Source organism: Culex quinquefasciatus, chromosome 3 (genome assembly GCF_015732765.1).
Source record: "Culex quinquefasciatus strain JHB chromosome 3, VPISU_Cqui_1.0_pri_paternal, whole genome shotgun sequence".
NCBI lineage: Eukaryota > Metazoa > Arthropoda > Insecta > Diptera > Culicidae > Culex > Culex quinquefasciatus.
This window is the reverse complement of record NC_051863.1, coordinates 201,168,513-201,186,830: the sequence shown is the minus strand read 5'-3', so window position 1 is coordinate 201,186,830 and position 18,318 is coordinate 201,168,513. Positions and strand designations below refer to the sequence as shown.

General features: G+C 39.8%; 3 protein-coding genes across 3 annotated transcripts; all 3 read left to right on the top strand.

Annotated features, from left to right (window-relative positions):
- The first annotated feature begins 513 nt into the window (after positions 1–513).
- On the top strand, positions 514–4,699 carry LOC6032807 (E3 ubiquitin-protein ligase Topors). The gene is made up of 5 exons (XM_038263043.1): positions 514–1,211; positions 1,279–1,700; positions 1,762–2,001; positions 2,065–3,982; positions 4,122–4,699. The coding sequence occupies exons 1-4, from the start codon at positions 927–929 to the stop codon at positions 3,932–3,934; spliced, it is 2,817 nt and encodes a 938-aa protein (XP_038118971.1). The 5' UTR covers positions 514–926; the 3' UTR covers positions 3,935–3,982; positions 4,122–4,699.
- A 7,305-nt stretch (positions 4,700–12,004) lies between these two features.
- LOC119770616 (perlucin-like protein) lies at positions 12,005–12,541 on the top strand. Its single transcript, XM_038265833.1, has 2 exons — positions 12,005–12,322; positions 12,384–12,541. The coding sequence occupies exons 1-2, from the start codon at positions 12,035–12,037 to the stop codon at positions 12,534–12,536; spliced, it is 441 nt and encodes a 146-aa protein (XP_038121761.1). The 5' UTR covers positions 12,005–12,034; the 3' UTR covers positions 12,537–12,541.
- A 449-nt stretch (positions 12,542–12,990) lies between these two features.
- LOC6032808 (perlucin-like protein) lies at positions 12,991–13,530 on the top strand. Its single transcript, XM_001843295.2, has 2 exons — positions 12,991–13,254; positions 13,317–13,530. The coding sequence occupies exons 1-2, from the start codon at positions 13,001–13,003 to the stop codon at positions 13,528–13,530; spliced, it is 468 nt and encodes a 155-aa protein (XP_001843347.2). The 5' UTR covers positions 12,991–13,000.
- Positions 13,531–18,318: the final 4,788 nt, after the last annotated feature.

Below are 18,318 nucleotides of genomic sequence, written 5' to 3'. Positions count from 1 at the left end.
AACTTAATTTGATATCGATGAGGGAAGCCGGTAGGTGAGATTTTGATTACAATAATTTATTGCAAATAATTCTTAATATTGATCATCAAAATATTCTTATAAGACAAATCGTTTTGGAATTCAAATTTATTTTTTACCACCTTAAAAAAAGCAAATGTACACCTTGCCAAACAAACCACATTGCTTCGAAATATTATGACAGAGCTGTCAAACTTCAAACATTTTTAATTATCACGCACACTATCGCTGTTGTTATGGTATGGGTGTACGATCAGTGTTTTGATACGGTCATGTACGAGACCAACCTACTGTAAGGTAGATGACTTTAATATTTTAGCTTTGATTAACAATGTTATATTTGCGGATTATTTATAAACTTTCATGTAGTTTGATTCAAAACAAAATTAAAATAATATATTGTCTATATTGTCTGCAAACATTCGCGTATTAAAAGTGAAAAATTATTCTGTAAACAGTTTGACAAACTTACTCTAACCTTAACTTCACAACCATGACAGAGAAGGAGCCATCAAAAGTCGACGTCTTGTAGCCATCAGTTATTGAAGAAAATCGCGAGAGAATTTTGGCCAGATTTTAATCTAAGGATTTTGCCGTGATTCATGCACCCGCGAGATCAATACAAGTGTCGGAAATGTACCAGGGATACCGTTTAATCGGTCTCTGATGGTGTAGTCACCGATCGGACCGGATTTGGTCGTATTTGGCGTGCACGAAAATGAGTCGCGATGAAGAGCAGTGGAAAGTTTTTCAATGAATTGTAATGGCGTAAAAAAAGAGGCAGTCGGATTTTTACGAGTTTAGAAGTTACCGAATTGAATTTTCTCCGGTTGTGAAATTGTTCAAGGCAAATAAATTGGACCTCTAGTAGTTTTGTAAGAGTTGGGTGACGTTTCAAACAAAGAACAATGGAAGAGGTACAGGTTATCGATTGTCCTCCGACGCCTGGTTCTTCGGAAATTTTGCTTTCAAACACTCCGCCGTCAAGTTCGCTGCTGGACATGCTGGACAGTTCCTCGTCGGCGGAGGAAGTGGACAATTGCACGGGAGAGGCGGACGAAGGCACAACGGAGAGTGGCCGCAGCTCACCTCCGCCCAAATGTGCCATCTGTCTGGGCAAGTGCCGTCAAAAGTGCTACACAGATTCCTGTCGCCACCAGTTTTGCTACCGTTGTCTGCTCGAGTGGAGCAAGGTAACAGAGTAGAAATGATTAGTATCTGGATCTGGTGAAATTAAAAAAAATCCTTTTTTATTTTCAGATCAAAGCGGAATGTCCACTGTGCAAGCAGGTGTTTCGGTCCATTATTTACGACCAGAAAACGGAGCACATTATCTTTCCACCTACCACACCCCCTGCTTCGGGATCTGCTGCTACAGGATCTGGCGGACCGCCACAGGTTTACCACAGGCTGGACTTTACCCTGTCCCAGCCGCCCCGTTTCACGTACAGTGCAACACTCCGGGTGCAACCAAACCTCCAGCAGCTTCAGCGTCTCCAGCAGTTGTTCCTGCACCAATCTGGCGACGTGCAACGGTTCAGTCGGGAATTCCCCGACGACACCATTCCTTCCAGACAGAACGGACCCGAGTGGAGACGTTACATTTACCACAGAAAACTGCACGCGAGGCCGCTGGCGGACGTCAACGGAAGGCTCCGAGAGTGTAGTGCTTCTTTCTACAGGTAAGAACAGTAAATTGCATTGGATGAACAAAAATTAATTATTTGCTAATATACTTTTTAGAGAAAACCCAGCTCAAATACACCGCCTGATGCCGTGGATCAATCGGGAGCTGATTGCCCTGTGCCGTGGCAATCCGTCCCAGGTGACGCTCATTCTGGAAGATTTTCCCAACCTGCTAATGAGCCACGATATCACGTCGCCTTCGTTCCGCGAGAGGGTGTCGTACTGGGGTCGCGCTCGGACCGTACATTTTGTTCATGAGTTACTGAATTTTGCTCGCTCACCGTTTGACATGATTGGGTATGTTGAGCTGGAATTTATTGCTTGTTGAAATGTATTTTTAGGAACATTTTCTTTTTCTAGCTATGATCGATGCGTTCAGTATGATCCCTATTACAACAACAATGTGGTTGTGCTTTCGTCATCGTCCTCATCTTCGTCCGGATCGGGATTGTCTGGGTCAGAAGGTGAAGATGACGTGGTCCGAGTGGTGGACCCAATTCCCGGTACATCAGGAATGGCAACTGCGCTCGGCGAAGCTGCAGGTAGAAGAGGAAGAACCCAGTTTACCATCGAAACGCGTTCGTCTGACCAGACTGTGATTATGACCGGTTCCTTCGGCGGAGCTGGAGTTAGTGGGATCGTATCGGTTTCTACTTCCGGTACACAAACCGGTGGTCCCGTGGCAGGTGCTAGCAGCAGTGCCAGCTTTGCCGATCTTACTCGTATGCACCCACTCACCTCGCTAGCGTCGCAAACAAGTCGACTGGAAGATGGAGCAAACATTTCGCTTTCATCAGATGATAGCGACGATTGTCGGATTGTTGGGGCGCTGAAACCTCCACACTTGCGCACTCCGGAAATGGTGAGCCTGGAGTCGGAAAGCGACAGCGATGTGGTATTTGTTAACGATGATAACAATACAACGGAAGATTCCCGACCCGTTGATAATGCTGCCATTTTGGAACAGTTTCTGAACGCTACAGCCGTAGCGGACGTTGCTTTGGATCAAAATGGCATTCCCAAACTGGAAACGAGTGCTTCGGTGTCCGAGTACAACAACGGCGCTTCGACATCCTCCGGGAGTGGTGGTGGCTGTATGAAAAAGTACTATGCCAAACCCAAGCTAAATCGCTTCGTCAACGGAATCGGCTTCAAAAGTATCTACGAAGCAAGTGAGTCGGAGAAAAGCAAAGAAGTGAGCCTCCACAGCGATTCCGACTCTTCTAGTCACGATGAGGTAAAGTTCAACATTCGTGGCCACCCAGCGATAAACCAACGTAAACGAAAGACCACGAAACAACGTAGATCACGGGCTTCATCCACCGGAAGCAGCGATGACTTAACTGACCAAAGCTCTACGTCTGACTCTGAGAGTAGCAAAAGCAGTAGTCTAAGCTCTTCGATGAGCTCTAGTTCTGATGATGATAGCGGCGACGACGATTTCCACGCTATCAAACCACCGAAAAAGATTCTCAAGAACAAATCGAACCGCTCGCAGCTGTCCAGTTCGCGCAAGTCTTCAAAACGTCGAAGCGGGAGCACGAAGAAACGATCAAAGGTGAAAACCAGAAAGCATTCTTCTACTAAACGAAATAGAAAGCGGTCCAAAACGGCGAAAAGTTCGTCGGAAAGTGGCAAGGGCACTTCAGTTTCCGCCACGTCTGTTCCTTCGGTAGAAGCCGTGCCCAGTGGAAGTACCAGAAACACATCACCCAAAGCATCACCAAGCTGTTCGAAAAAGAGGAAGCTGCGAAGCGCCATTGTAAGACCCAGTGGCGGCACTCCATCCACGCGCCGCTCTTCGTTCAAGAAACGTCGCAAGGCTCCCATCTGTTCGGAGTTGATCACCAGCACGGACTCGAGCTGCGATGAGCAAAAGCAAATGCCGCCAGCCGCGCCAGGCCACGAACTGATTCCGTCTTCTGCCTCAATTTCTGAAAACAATTCCTCAGACAGCGAGGGCCAATGTACGATCGCTTCTCTGATACGGGCCGCCGTTCAGCAAACGATGACCGAGCCGGATCAGCAGCACGAGGACAAGCAAAACACGTCGTCAACCAGCTCCAGTCACTCGGCATCGACGCCAAACACCTCAAGCCACGCGGACACTTCCAGCAGTAGTCCGTTGTGTTCAGCCGAGCCCGGCCCGGCCCGAGAGGGCGATGCGTTCCCGGAAGAGGACGTTTCCGTCTCGCAAGCCATCGCCGTCGGCGCCGAGGTAGAACTTTGAGATTTACTCCGGACCATTGACTTTGCTGACTGGTGATGGATTCGTTTGGTAAGTAATTACGCTCTGTTTATTGTATATTTGCTCTATACAAAAAGCTTTATAAAAAATGATTATTTATTCAAATTTTGCGAAAAAAAATTCAAAAGTTTGGACAAAATAAAAATGTTTTTCTTCTTCCTTTTATCAGCGTTATCCGATGGAAATATTCAAACTCTGTAAATTTTGGTGAAGATTTGCTGCATCACCGATTACTTCCAGCATCACCACGAAACAATCAATGATTAGGCTTTGGCAGCGAAAATTACTTTAAAAAGTCATTCAACGAACGCAATTTTGAATCAATCTCAGCGCTTCAAGCCGTCAGTTGAGTTTTTTTAAATCCGTTTATTTTTTTTCTGTATCGATAAACATAGCATAAACAGAAGAATTGCTGCTCAGCAAAGGCGACGCTGCATAACATATTGTATAAATTTGAAGTAGCTAAGAACATGTGAAAAGATAACTGATGGAAATCTCCATTTTTTTCTAACTGTATTTGTAAAATTCCCTGTTCGTTGACTGTGCGCCCAATAGTTGTCATCGGCACGGCGCAGTAACAGAATAAGTAGAAATATTGCGAGGGAGTGCTACAGAGGTAAGTAAAACTCGTGAAATTCTAGGAAGCTTCTCGATGAAGATTATGTAAGAAAGTTATTATGAAATGACAAATCTTAGAAAACCCACTTTTAATAAACCACTTCTTATTTCGAGAAAGCAAAAAAAAAATGCTTTGTTTACTATTGTTCTTGGCAGTATGATAACATTCCTTTGCTGTGCTCCACTGGCTGGTCAAGGAACTACCTGGTTCGATAATGTACCTATTGACGCGCGTGTGTGGAAGCGCTTGCGGACTGCCGGATGCGGAACACCAATCAAAATGCTGCACAAGTCAAGACAAATAGTACCAATTAGTGTCAACGAAAACTCCATTCGCCGAAAAGGAACTTTGGCAGTGAAGCGAGCCAACTGTGGAAGCATAGATTGGGGCCTGCTGATAAGGAAGTAGATGGGACTTTAAAATAGCAATTGACCGAGGCTAGAAATTAAATTCGATGGCCGGAGCGTCGGTTGCGGTCGGCGGTGCGCGAAATTTTATTTCGAGAGGTGAAGCATTACGTGTCGATAGTTTTTGGTGCTTGCTTCAGCGGGCTAGAGTGCAACAAACTGAAGTACCTAGTTGTTTGCGGAAATTCACAAAATTTTACTTACAAATAATGGGAAATATACCAAGTGTCAAGTTAATAACTAATCAAAAATTAGAAAAAAAACAAAGGCAGTACTGTGAGCGTAAAAATAAGAATAATTAAAAAAAAACTGAAACAAATTTGCAATATATTTTTAATATATTTTTAAAGTTGTCTTTCCCTCACTGGAATTTCTTTAAAAGAAATGTAGCACATTTTATACTGTGCTTTTCAAATTCTACAAATTTCCAGTTTTCCTGTTTTTTTTATTTTTGATAACAAAATGAATATCAAATTTATAGCTTTTTTATTTGCTTTATACATTGTAACAGTCATGCTACATTAAAAAAATCAAAATAATAATAGTTTCATTAAAGTATTAATATTTTTATTAATATTAATAATATTGCTGCGTTTTTTTATACAGTCCAGACTCGATTATCCTAATTTTGAATTTGTATGGGTATTCAAGGTGCTCACTTCTTAAATTATGTTCCTATTATCATTAATCATTTTTTTAATGAGCATCTAGAATACCCATACAAACCTTCGAAGTCCCATACAAACTGTTGGATAATCAAAATTCGGATAATCGTGTCTGGACTATATCAAAAAAGACGCAGCAATATTATTAATAATGATAAAAATATTTCTTTAGACAAGAAAAAATAATAAATACTTTCTCGTACTTCCGCTTCAATTTACTGAAAAAGTCGCTTGTTTGAATAAATTTTCGAAAATCGAAAACTTAAACTTAAATCCGAGTTATGATCGAACTTGCTAGTAATTTAAATAGCAGCTAAAAATCGCAAATAATATTCCAAGCGGGCGCAGCTACAAATCTTCACTGTTTTAGTGGAATTAGATACTAGATTCGGCCCCAAAATTACTATGTATAAGAAAGCATATTCTGGCCTGTAAGAGATGTGCTTGCAACGTAGTACAATTAGTAGGCCTTGCTTGTGGATTCTGAGAAATTTTGATAATTTTCTTTTTTTTCCTCACTGAAACTCTAATATTTTGTCAATGTGTCGAAATTGCATTTTCTCTTACAAAAAATGCTCATGGTAAAATTTCCTACAATCTGCATGCATTGGTTGTACTGGGAAAATTAATTGAGCATGTCTATAAAATGTTCCAAAAATGCAATATTTTGACATAAACCCGTCTAGGATAAGCCAAACACTTAAATTTGGGTTAAAAATCGATAGTGAATCTTTATCCTGGTACAAGACACTATCATTTAATGACAAAATGAGCCTTATTAAATCTTTTGTTCTTATTTCAATCGAATTTCGAAAATTTGTTAAAAAAGTAACATTACAGTAAATCGAAGAGGTGGCAAGAAAGTATTTTATTGTCAACCTGAAATTTTCTGTTACTCAAAAATATATCGATTGAAATTTGTTGCTGTACAAAATATGCCATTTTTCGTCATCAAAACATTGAAAAATTCAAATCATTAAAAATATATTTCAAGAACTCTACATTTGTGATAAAAGGTGAAAATTGTTCTGCTACAGTCTATATCGAATAATAATATTACAACTATACAGCAATTCCATTTGAAAAGAGCCTAAACCAAAAAAAAAGTTCTCCGATCGGGCTCAAAATTTTTCTGGGGGTTCCTTGGCCAAAATAATTAGACCCGTATTTTTTTGTTTGGCCATTAGGGTGGCCTACATCGTGCTAGGGTGGTTCAAAAAATGGCAATTTTCGTCATTTTTCGCAAAAACCACTTTTTTCTAAAAATCATATCTCGCGCCATTTCATCCGATTTTAGCTGTCTTAGACGCAAAGAAAGGTGATGAGTTTGGCTATTTGGGAAAAATAGTAAAAGTTCCAAAATCTAGCTTAACTATTGAAAAGTCGTATGAAAACTTAAAATGGCGTTTTGACCGTGTCTGGACCAAAGAGCCTATGTCTGAAAATATTTTATCGGATTCCTCGGAAAATTTCACATAACATATCAAAAATTGGCGATGTCGAACCGTACGTTTCGAGATATGATTTTTGAAAAAAAACTGCGTTTTCGACGCGCCACGCAAAAACGGAAAATGACGAAATCGGCAAAATCAACTTTTTCCACTAAAACTGCGATAACTTTAAAATTTCAGCGATGACCTATAGGTGTTATGGTACCAAAAGTTGCGTCTCTCAATTACGAAAATTTTGGTACCCAGACATGTATAGGTCATCGCTGAAATTTTAAAGTTATCGCAGTTTTAGTGAAAAAGTTGATTTTTGCCGATTTCGTCATTTTCCGTTTTTGCGCGTGGCGTCGAAAAACGCAGTTTTTATTTTCAAAAATCGTATCTCCAAAACGTACGGTTCGACATCGCCAATTTTTGATATGTTATGTGAAATTTTCCGAGGAATCCGATAAAAATATTTTCAGACATAGGCTCTTTGGTCCAGACACGGTCAAAACGCCATTTTAAGTTTTCATACGACTTTTCAATAGTTAAGCTAGATTTTTGGAACTTTACTATTTTTCCCAAATAGCCAAACTCATCACCTTTCTTTGCGTCTAAGACAGCTAAAATCGGATGAAATGGCGCGGAGATATGATTTTAGAAAAAGTGGTTTTTGCGAAAAATGACGAAAATTGCCATTTTTTGAACCACCCTAGCACGATGTAGGCCACCCTAATGGCCAAACAAAAAAATACGGGTCTAATTATTTTGGCCAAGGAACCCCCAGACAAATTTTGAGCCCGATCGGAGAACTTTTTTTTTGGTTTAGGCTCTTTTCAAATGGAATTGCTGTATAACTAGTCAATATTTCCTCGGAAACTAGTTGTCAAATACCTGTTCATAAACCGAAACACCACTACCCTGGCTGATGAATTAAGCAGAAATGCTGGAATGAGAATCACTGATGGAATACAAATTACGTTGCGATACCAGCTGGGAGTTGCCCGGTGTGCGGCATCAAAAGAACGAAACCCCGTTGTCGGGTTCGACAGGAAACGAGTAGTGATTGATGATTGCTACTGTGCTCGGTGACCAAACACCAAGATTGTCTGAGTAAATTTTTCATCACATGCTTTTTCTAACGTTAATTTGCATAGAAGCAAATTTTTTAGCATTCAAGACAGTTAACTCGATTGCTTTCGCAAGTAATCTCTTATACTGTATTATCATTTTCTTGTCAAGTCATAAAACTGTTTTAGTCAATGAAAATTCGATCAAATAGCCTAAAAAGATCGATCGATTCAGCTTAAGTGCTCATAACTTTAGACCAGAAACAACTAATTTCATATTTGAGTGATTCTATACTCTTCCCTCAGTGTGAGAAAGGCAAACATAGTTTCAAGCCTCGCGTTAGAATGTAAGTCACTCGTGTCAGGTTCCTTCACCTATCGCCCAGTGGACGCATTGGTCAAACGAAACAATGCAAATGAGTCACTGCAAGAACGTGTTAAATTAATTTAAGCTGCCATGCCAGCACTCCTTGGCTGAAATGTGCAAAAGAATTATTGCCCCGGGTATCTTTGATCTCGGTGTGCATCCAGCGCCCAGACTCTGTCGTCGATCGTAGGGTTCTGTTGGTTTTGTGGTTTGGTTCACCACCTCGTAGTAAGCTTTGCTTTATTTTTTCATTTCTTTTTGTGTATTTTAGATGCAAAGTATGCAAAGCTTACTTGGTTTATGTGGTAGCCGTTTCGCAGTAGGTGGTAAATGTGTGGCCCACCGAGGGGTTCACTTATGGCTAATCACGGCATCGATTCCAAGCAGAGACTTGGACGACCGGGTAAAAATGATCCGTCGTCAGTGATTGGATTGTTTAAGGTGCCATCCACAAATTACGTAGCGCTTGTGGTGGGATGTTGTTTGATTTTGCTTGCAGAATCGACCCCTGTCTCTCCGCTGCATGCTGCGATCATTATGGACCTGTCAGAAGAGTCCAGTAGAACTCATTACTCAGGAAAACAGTCATCATAAATTGAATCGTTGTTTATTGCGATCGTTTCATTTTCATTACGTTTAAACCATTTCCATGTATCGAATGCAATGGGAGAAGAAGAACGCGAATTTCACGATGGTTATCAGATTCGCTGCGCCTTCGTCACATGTTTAGTGTGGAATGCATCGGCTGCGTGGCGGTCAGGGTTAGGTTCAGGGTGGAATCGACCGGGGTCAGCTGGGAGAGGCGTGGCGAAAAAAATGGGTTCGACTTAAACGACGAGTATAAATTGCTCAAGATATCCGAGTTGGCCTAGGCGGCTGACTTGACCACCGTTCGTTCGTACTACTTGTGAGGCCTTCTCGGATGGAGATATCATTTCACTGAATCTACCTGCCTAGTGTGTTTGTTCTTGCTACAGATAAAAGTAAATGCTGGATGTGATTTCAGTCATAGATTATTGTGCGTGATGCAATGTATTTCAGTTTGAAAACAGTTCAATAACTCATGTACATTTGAAAGGTCATAGTTTCGAGTCAAAATGTGTTTTCTTTTCGACACTTTCAAGGAGAGAGCATTGATTGTTGCCGAGACACCTTTAAGCTACTCAACGCAAAATGCTAGTCCCCATCAGGCAAAAGTCATCGACTTGAATCTCTGAAACAATCTCGCAGCGTTATTTACTGAAAGGAACCCACCCCCTTGCGACTCTTTGGAGGGCACACAATATCACCCACCATCTAACTAACCGCAGCTCGCCGCAGTCACATTGGAAAAAGTGTACTCAGCTGAGCCGAGGAGAGCATAGACACGACTCAATCAACAGGAGTGGTTCTCCTATAAGATGCTGAAGTGCACTTCTTGAGCGACCGCCGTCGAAGCAAAACATAAGTTACATAAGCGCGTCTTTGGAGCGTTTTGCACCCACTCGCACTCGCTGTCGTTGGTTTGAGGTTTTTTATCCTGAAAGTTTAACTACTATGAGTTATTGGTACTAGTTTTGAGGGAAAACGTAATGATTTATTTGATGCAATTATAACTTGATTTTTTAGTGAGAAATTTAACTAAAAACTTGATATTCTTTCAACAACTGAAGCTCGTAATTTGAAATCTACTATTGCAGATACCATTTAAATATAAAAAATAAAACAAATGCCTGAACATCAAACAATCATTTAAATAGGATGCAACATTGTAGTATATTTATTGCATCGAAGATGGTCTCTGACGACGATAAACTCTCGTAAATAGAGGATTGCCCGTGTTTGTATGAACCGGATATGGCCGTGCAGCCAATCAGCTGTGTCTAACCCATAATTCTAAATGGGTAGTTAGCGGTCTTGTGATCCCGCCACTTCCTATCCAACTAAATGCAACCGTGCGCTCGTCTTACGTTCAGTTCATGCATGCATTCGCACATGTGATGCAAACGCACCCATGTCCAAAGAATCCATGATCAGCTGGCATAATTAAAAGCGATTGTAAATTTAATGAGTTCGGATAAAAACAATGAAATTTTATGAGCATCAACCTCTTTATTTCTTCTTATTGTTCTGTTTTGCGGTGTGAAACGTGTTATCTCCTGGCACAGTAGACTTGCACTGGTTTTACTTTCCTACGTGTAGGGTGTTTGTTTTGCTCTGATTGATTTGTAGCATTTTCATAGCTACCAACTTCCTACAACAGATCCATTTTTTTTCTTACTAACATGGAGCGTAAGGGTGCCCAGTAAAAATGACCCCCTGCTCCACAAGCGGAAAACGGGTTTTTTGGTTATTTTAAGCATCTGTGCAAATTTTGAGCGAAATTGATTGAGATTAACCCATTGATGGAAAAACATTTTTTCATACAAAAATGACTTTTTAAAATCGCTAATAACTTTTCAGGATCGAGTTTTACAGTTTTGGTAAGTTCTAGAAAGTTGTAGAACATCAAATGTGAATATCACTTTTAGGAATATTTTTATGGAAGTAGTGCACCAAACCGTAAGAAAAATGGGTTTTCCATACATTTTTTTTCGATTTTTTCCATACATACTTCACCTTTGAGTATCAATGGGTAAATGTTGACCGATTTTGCTCATATTTGGCACAGAGTCCTAAAATAGCTCAAGGAACAATATTCAGCTTGTGGAGCGAGGTTTTGAGAAATAGTCCCATATTCTGGGAACCCTTATGGGACGTGCATTTAATGTAATCATTTAAAACATTTTTGGATAGGGACCATCCATAAACCACGTGGACACTTTAGGGAGGGGGTATGGCGATTGTCCACGCTCCATACAAAAAAGATTTTTTTTGTATGGACAATTGTCCACGAAGGGGGGGGGGGGGTACGAGATTCCCAAAAAAGTGTCCACGTGGTTTATGAATGGTCCCATACAGTCCTGTCTCGATCGTATGAAGCCTAGATTATTTGGTGTTTCGATTATCCGAGGTTCGATTCGATGCAAATTATTTCCAAAAGTTTAATCCCAAGGCTTTTTTTATTTTTTTTTAATTTTTAAAAACGCTGAGCGAGGTTGAGATTTCAAATTAAAAATATAAAAAAATTCAAAACAATATAATAGACTTAAAAATTAAAAAAAAAAATCCTTCAAATTCCATTAAAATGGTGTTGTTTGCATCTCGTTGCAAAACATGATATTTTTAAACACTAGTCGTATTTATCCAATTCGGTGAACATTGTTGGATAAAGGTACGACTTGTGGTGAAAAATTCTCTTTTTGGCAACTTGTTGCAAAAACTACTATTTCGTAGTTTGCTTATTCAAAGACACATTTTCCCGAGTATTCCTATAAGCGAGTCTGGACTGTTAAACAAATTAAACTGTAATAACTTCTGGTGCAGGTTCTGGCTGTGCAGTAATTGATTCGATTTGCTTCCTAAAAGCCAAACATGCATAAAAGACCGCGTGAAAGAAACGAATTCGCTTCTCCAGCGTCGTGTTGGCAGTTTGTACGGCAGCAATGCAGTTCGTTTTCAAGATTTCGATGGTTTTAGCTGTAGTAAATTTAGTCGCTTGCAGCTCGAAGGGCAAATACGTAGCGATGACCGAGAAGAAAACCTTTCTGGAAGCCTGGCGAGCGTGTCAATTCTTTGGACTACAATTGGCATCTGTGCGGACGAAAGCAGAGAACGAACTCTTGCGAACTTTGTTGGTACAGCCTGAGCACAGTGCGTCAACTTTTTGGCTAGCCGGTACCGATTTGGGTTGGGAGGGACGCTGGATTTGGATCACGAACAATTCTCCCCTAGTATATTTGTGGTGTTTGTCAATTGAAGAGTAAACCAGAAATCAATCACTTTTTATTGCAGGTTATTTTCTCAAACTGGGCTTTTGGAAATCCGGATAACAGCAACAATCAGGACTGCATGATAGTTGGAAGCAATGCAAATGATCCTACCATGTGGGATGATGTACAATGTACAGATAAACATAAATACATCTGCGAGAAAAATGACGAGTAAATCTTTATTTTTTTTAAACTTTTAAATGTGTAGGAAAAAATATGTTTTAAATGCTTTACTTCTGAAGGTTACTTTGTAACTGTTTTTCTTTTCCTGCTCAAGAAAGGCACCCCATGTCTCAGCTTAAATTATTTACTGCACTGATTTTTTTGCCAAAACAATCCAATAAATGAAATGAAAATGAAACGCTTTACTAAAATTTCTGAGGAACAGTCATGATCAAAATTTATTAACTTTTGAATTCCCTTCTTTCAATGGCACTTATCAGAAAACTGCTCTGTATTCCGAGTTTTATAACTAACATTTTTGTTGATGCAATGAATAAATTTTATTGTTTGAAAATAGATTTTACACGCTTCAAGCCGGCTTAGACCGATTTCGCTCGCCGTACAGTTTATACCTCATTGAACAAATTTTAGTTAGACGAAAAGCCCTAGTAAGTGTTCTTTGTCAGTACCATTAAGATGAACTTTTTTATACTGCTACTTGTTCTCCATACGCTTGTTATTTGCCGCGCTGCACTCCCAAACAAGTATGTAGTTATCACGGAAAAGGTGCCATTTTTCGAGGCCTGGCGTGGGTGTCAATTTTATGGACTTGAACTAGCAAAAGTCACCTCATCGGCAGATAATAGCCAGCTTCGTATTATGCTCGATCAAACCGGTCCCAAGCATTCCACTTACTGGATAGCAGGAACCGATATTGGTCACGAGGGACGGTAATATACCTGTTACTACTATAAATTGACCAAATATTTAATTATAACTGATTCAAATTCAGATGGATGTGGATAACCAACGATAGCCCAATCACTGCATACACCAACTGGGGCGGTGCTAACCCAAACAATGCCAACGGACAGGATTGTATGAACATTGGATCGTTTGAGGACGATCCTACTTTGTGGGACGATGTGAGCTGCGAAGAGGAACACAGTTATATCTGCGAGAGGATACCACGGAAATCACAACCAAATACCGAAACAATGCGCTAGTAATTTAATGAATAGCTGAAGATTTTGTAAACGAAAGTTGTTTCAAATTATCCATGTGAAGTGTTGCGAGCTTTCTGTAGAACATTTCCGTCATGAGAATGTTTACTTTGCACGTACCAAAGACGTTTTGTAGATGCAGCTCAAGTGCTGTTTCTTCAGTGGTACAATGTTTCCGTGTTTTTCAAGTGTTCTTCTGATCGACGGTTATTGTACCACGTACGTAATGGTTCTTTCTTCCATTGTCGCTGGAACCATTTTAGTGTCGACGGTCTGGAAGCAAATTTGTCCTAACTTTAATATGTTAACCCTTTCCGAGTGAATTGAAAATGATTCATTCACGCCAATCCCGTGCCGAATTTACGGCTGTCAGTGGAGTTATAAAACGAGCCGGCATGGCGTTCAACCGATTGCTTTGTGAGCTAACTTGAAGAGGTCAGTTCCCGCCACCGCTGCAGTCTCCTAAAGGGTAATAAAAAACAGAAACAAAAAAAAACGGAGTTTAGACCGAAAAGATGCCCAGCGAGTGCAAGCTCAGAAAAAAAGCCTGACTGCGAACGACCATTCAAGCATAGTCATAAATTAATTTTACATTTTCTTCATTCGCCAGACAGAACGAAATGCATTGCACACATAAAAAAGCTTGGGCGGCTTAAAAAAAAACCTCATGATTCCAAAATCTCAAGCCCACGGGCAAAATGTATAGTTCAAATGCTTATAATGGCATGCTGGCACAGAATAAGAGCTGTGTGTGCGTTTTATTTCGGGGGGAGTTTCTAAATCGTTTTGTAATGGGATTCTTGAGCATTAAGTTTTGGTTTTGAAAATAACGATTAATCACGTGCCAGGACCTCTCCGTGGGAACTGTCGACGGGGAAATCAATTTCAGACAAAGGAAATTGCAATAATTTGCAAATGGTCCCGCGGAATTTTACTTCAAGCATTCTTCTCCAACAACAAAAAAAGCAGCAATTTTCTCTGAGCTTGTACACAAATTGTGACCCAGTGTCTGGAGGTGAGAAAGATAACAGTATTGTTCCAGGTCTTTCCTGGTAGCTGATTGCCAGAGGCTGAGAAGAGAAACAATAGATGCAGAGGAAATGAAACGAAAACAAACATCGATAATTTATGGGAATCGTCCGACGAGCGAGCCAACTACGGATCTGGAAGTGAGGGCTTTTCGCACAGACATACCTATCAATCGCGGCCCAGCAACCGTACCAAAGGGAGAGAAATGCTGGAAAAAAGCCCCATTAAGGCATAAATTGTTTGAGAGAGAAACTCGGTCGCAGTGCAGAAAGACAATCGAACAATATTGAAATTAAAAATAATTATTTTTATGATCCACGATGCCAGCAACGGTACTTTAAGTTTGTCTTATAGCTGTTGTGTCGAGTTTAGCTGTTTTGGGTGACTGGAAGTGCATTCCCGTTGTGCACGACGGTTCACTACCACGGTCAGACAAGCTTCCATAGTACTGCTGTGGTCAAGGGGTTTGCCATATTTAGCAGTAAGTTCTGTACCTGCACATCCTCGATTACGATCAAACGTTGGTCACATTTAAGTTTCTTCAGTCTTTCGTTATTACACGCCACACTCATACAATGTTCGTACAAAGTTGTCTGGAGGGTTAAAACTAGTTGCCGACGAACAAAACATGCATCATGAAACAAGAATATCACATTTCCACAACCGTTACACGTATCATGATAATTTATCACCATTTCCCTAATCTCGTTCCCATATGGTTCCCCATAACTAAACTTGACGTTGAATAATATGCATTGTTAAGCTCTCAGAAATCTGGATGTTCCATCCTACATTAATTTTATGCAACAATCACCCAGTCACCTATTCCACCCACGTGTCACTCACAAATTCGTTCCATGCTCTTCTATGATTATGACACTTATGATGATATAAAAACACAATTCCTGTTCTTGCCAGTTACCTTTGAATGAGATGACGGGAGTAGTGCTCCGGAAACCATAACCAAGCATTGTATGAAAGACGCTTCTATACAATCTTTTTCCACCCATTTCCAGAGAACCCACATAATGATACCGTGTTATTTGAAGCATCAGTGTGCGAGTGCAAGTCCAAAACTTGTCATGCTTAGCAAACCTTCCCGCGTAGGTACTCTCTTTCACACACCGGCTGGTTTATTTGTTAGATTTTTATCAGCATTATCGTATCAACCATGTTCCAAAAAAAAAACAACAGATACTTTTTTATGTATTTTAGGCAAAAATATAATATTGCGGTACTGTACATTGGAATATTCCAAAGAAACAAAATATTGTTTAGCGAGCCCAAACATGCTTAAAACCTAAACTCCCAACTTTGTATGGAATTTCCCCCTTTTTCTCGAGCTTGGGAGTTTAGGTGTTAATGCGATTATCAACGCAGGGAAATGTACTTCAATTTTTTTTTCAGTTGATGAAACTTCTATTTTGTAATTGTAATTGTAATTGATTGTTTATTTGCGACAAGAGCCTGTTCGTTTACAACTCTTTGCATAAAAATTTTGAAGTCCATCGAAAAAAAAATGGTTTTGTCCGCTTAATTATTTATAGATTACTAACAATTTCCTAAAGTTTGGTGAAGTGAAACCTGCCTTTTATACCAATCTTTTCAAAATTGACCTAATCTTACTACTTAGATGATACGAAAATACTAAGCAAAAAGTGCCAAATTATTAGCTTTAGGTTATAACGGACATTTTTTTCTCCTATTTATGATTTTATTTGAAATTTTTTACATTTCGGGAGTGCACCATTCGTAACGCCATCTTTGCTTAAAACCCTGAATAAAGTGCACGGTCTTTTTTTAAATTATATCCACTTTAGGTTGAATTATTCAACAAAATTGTCTTTATGTATTTATTTTTTGAAAATAGAAAAAAATGTTCTAAAAGCTTTTCTACAATTTGCCTTTTTAGAAATTGTTGATTCGTCCTTTGGTTGCTTAGATATGACCTTGACAAGATTGAAAATTAACAAAAAAAATATTTTTTTCTAAATTCTATCCTCAATTGACCCTAAACTTTCAATTGATGATATCTTTAAAACCAAAGATAAGATTTTCAATGATAAAAAGTGAAACTTGTGTGAATTTCCAACCCCTGACATTTACATATGATTCATTAAATCATATTGCTTATTTGAGTAATTCTGTTTACGACTGATTTCTAAAGCTGGGATTGTTAAGGTACAACAACCGATCGATCGGCCTATTATTTCAAGGTTGTGCAACTCAAGTTGTGTTATGGAAAAACATATTGCTCAAGAGTCAAGAATGAGTTGCTTATATGATGACTAATGGAATTGTCTGCAAACATGTTCTACTTGCGAGTTGTTGTTGTTGTTGTACTGTTGTACACCGTGCTATGAAGGTGCCAAGCATAGAATAAATGCAAGTTGTGTGCACTTGGGTGTCGATAATGGTGCGTTAAATTGTGCCTGGAGATGCTGCTTGGCATGAAGATACAGAACTAATTGTTTGCAAGCTGCACCGTCTGGTTGAAGGTGGAGTATTTCACCGTGAAAACCATCCACCTGGGAAACTTTTTCTCCGGATGATCGTTTGACTCTTGCTCGGCACATGGCTCAGGTGTCAACGAACGATCTTTGTCCAGCACACACACACATACCCAAACACACAAACCTACACATTTCTAAAGAAAAGGTACAACAATAAAGAGTTCTCGAGAAAATTTAGCCCCAAGCGGCACGTCGTCTTCCAATTGATCACGTAGTGGAGGTAGGAGTGAAAAAATGAAAGATTTTGCGCGCAGTCATTTCTCGAAAAAAAAGAGCGTAGTGAAAGATCTCCTCCGCGAGTACGATTTGTGCCGGATGCTACACTGACTGCAACGTAGACCACAGGTAAATGATTATTGTTGGGGGAAAAAAGACGATTAACTAGGTGTGAATCTAGAAGCCTTCTGGATGGAGCATCTCAACGGTGGCCGAGATGAAACGGGTATGCTACTAACCATTCCACTGTGAGATGTTTTATTGCCAGTGATGAGGTGGAACCGGCTTTTACTTCTTGACTAATACGCAGAACGTATTTGCGGGATAATTGATGGCTGGTGATTAAAATTAACCACACCAATTGTGCAAAGCGCAAACTAGAGAACCGTTCCATCTGTCACTATCGAAATTACAGAGTATACTGATATTATTGAATTACGAAGTCTTACTAGATACAGCAACAGAGGCTTAGGCAAGACTAGACTAAATGTTACATAGAATTACTAGACATTTGATGTCATTGACCTTTCGAGTCGTTGGTCTTATGTCTAGCACCGACAAAAAGGAAATCTCCAAGTTCGTGCTTCATGGTGACCTTCACCTATCGATAGATTCTTCTCTTCCCAACTTTTGTGCATAATTCTCGTAATTGCCATTGACTGAGGCTCAGCATGCGAGAATCTGTTCGAAACATTCCATCATGGGTTTATTAGACTCGGTATAGATGTATAGAATCATGGATGAGTTAAAAGATGTTCTGGGAGAGGAATTGAAGGAAAAAACATCAGAGCCACGATACAATTGCCAGGTGGAGTGGGAGAAAGATGAAGCTGTAATAATAATAATAATGTATTGTAGTCATCTATTATCTTGGCGATTTGAGACGATAGAAGCAAACCTGGAGGATTTGGAAGATGAGTATTTTTCACTGAGTCGATCCTGTGCAAAAATGTTAGAAGAGGGCCAGAACGCTATCAAATTAAATGCTAATTGCGTGTCTAGTTTAGAAATTATCAACTCATTCTTAAATATT

Excerpts from the sequence above, each read along its gene's own strand:
- LOC6032807 (XM_038263043.1), top strand. The coding sequence starts at position 927 with ATGGAAGAGGTACAGGTTATCGATTGTCCTCCGACGCCTGGTTCTTCG. Across the intron at positions 1,212-1,278 it reads GTCTGCTCGAGTGGAGCAAG|ATCAAAGCGGAATGTCCACT; the intron begins GTAACAGAGTAG and ends TTTTATTTTCAG. Across the intron at positions 2,002-2,064 it reads TCACCGTTTGACATGATTGG|CTATGATCGATGCGTTCAGT; the intron begins GTATGTTGAGCT and ends TTCTTTTTCTAG.
- LOC119770616 (XM_038265833.1), top strand. The coding sequence starts at position 12,035 with ATGCAGTTCGTTTTCAAGATTTCGATGGTTTTAGCTGTAGTAAATTTA. Across the intron at positions 12,323-12,383 it reads TCACGAACAATTCTCCCCTA|GTTATTTTCTCAAACTGGGC; the intron begins GTATATTTGTGG and ends TTTTTATTGCAG.
- LOC6032808 (XM_001843295.2), top strand. The coding sequence starts at position 13,001 with ATGAACTTTTTTATACTGCTACTTGTTCTCCATACGCTTGTTATTTGC. Across the intron at positions 13,255-13,316 it reads GATATTGGTCACGAGGGACG|ATGGATGTGGATAACCAACG; the intron begins GTAATATACCTG and ends ATTCAAATTCAG.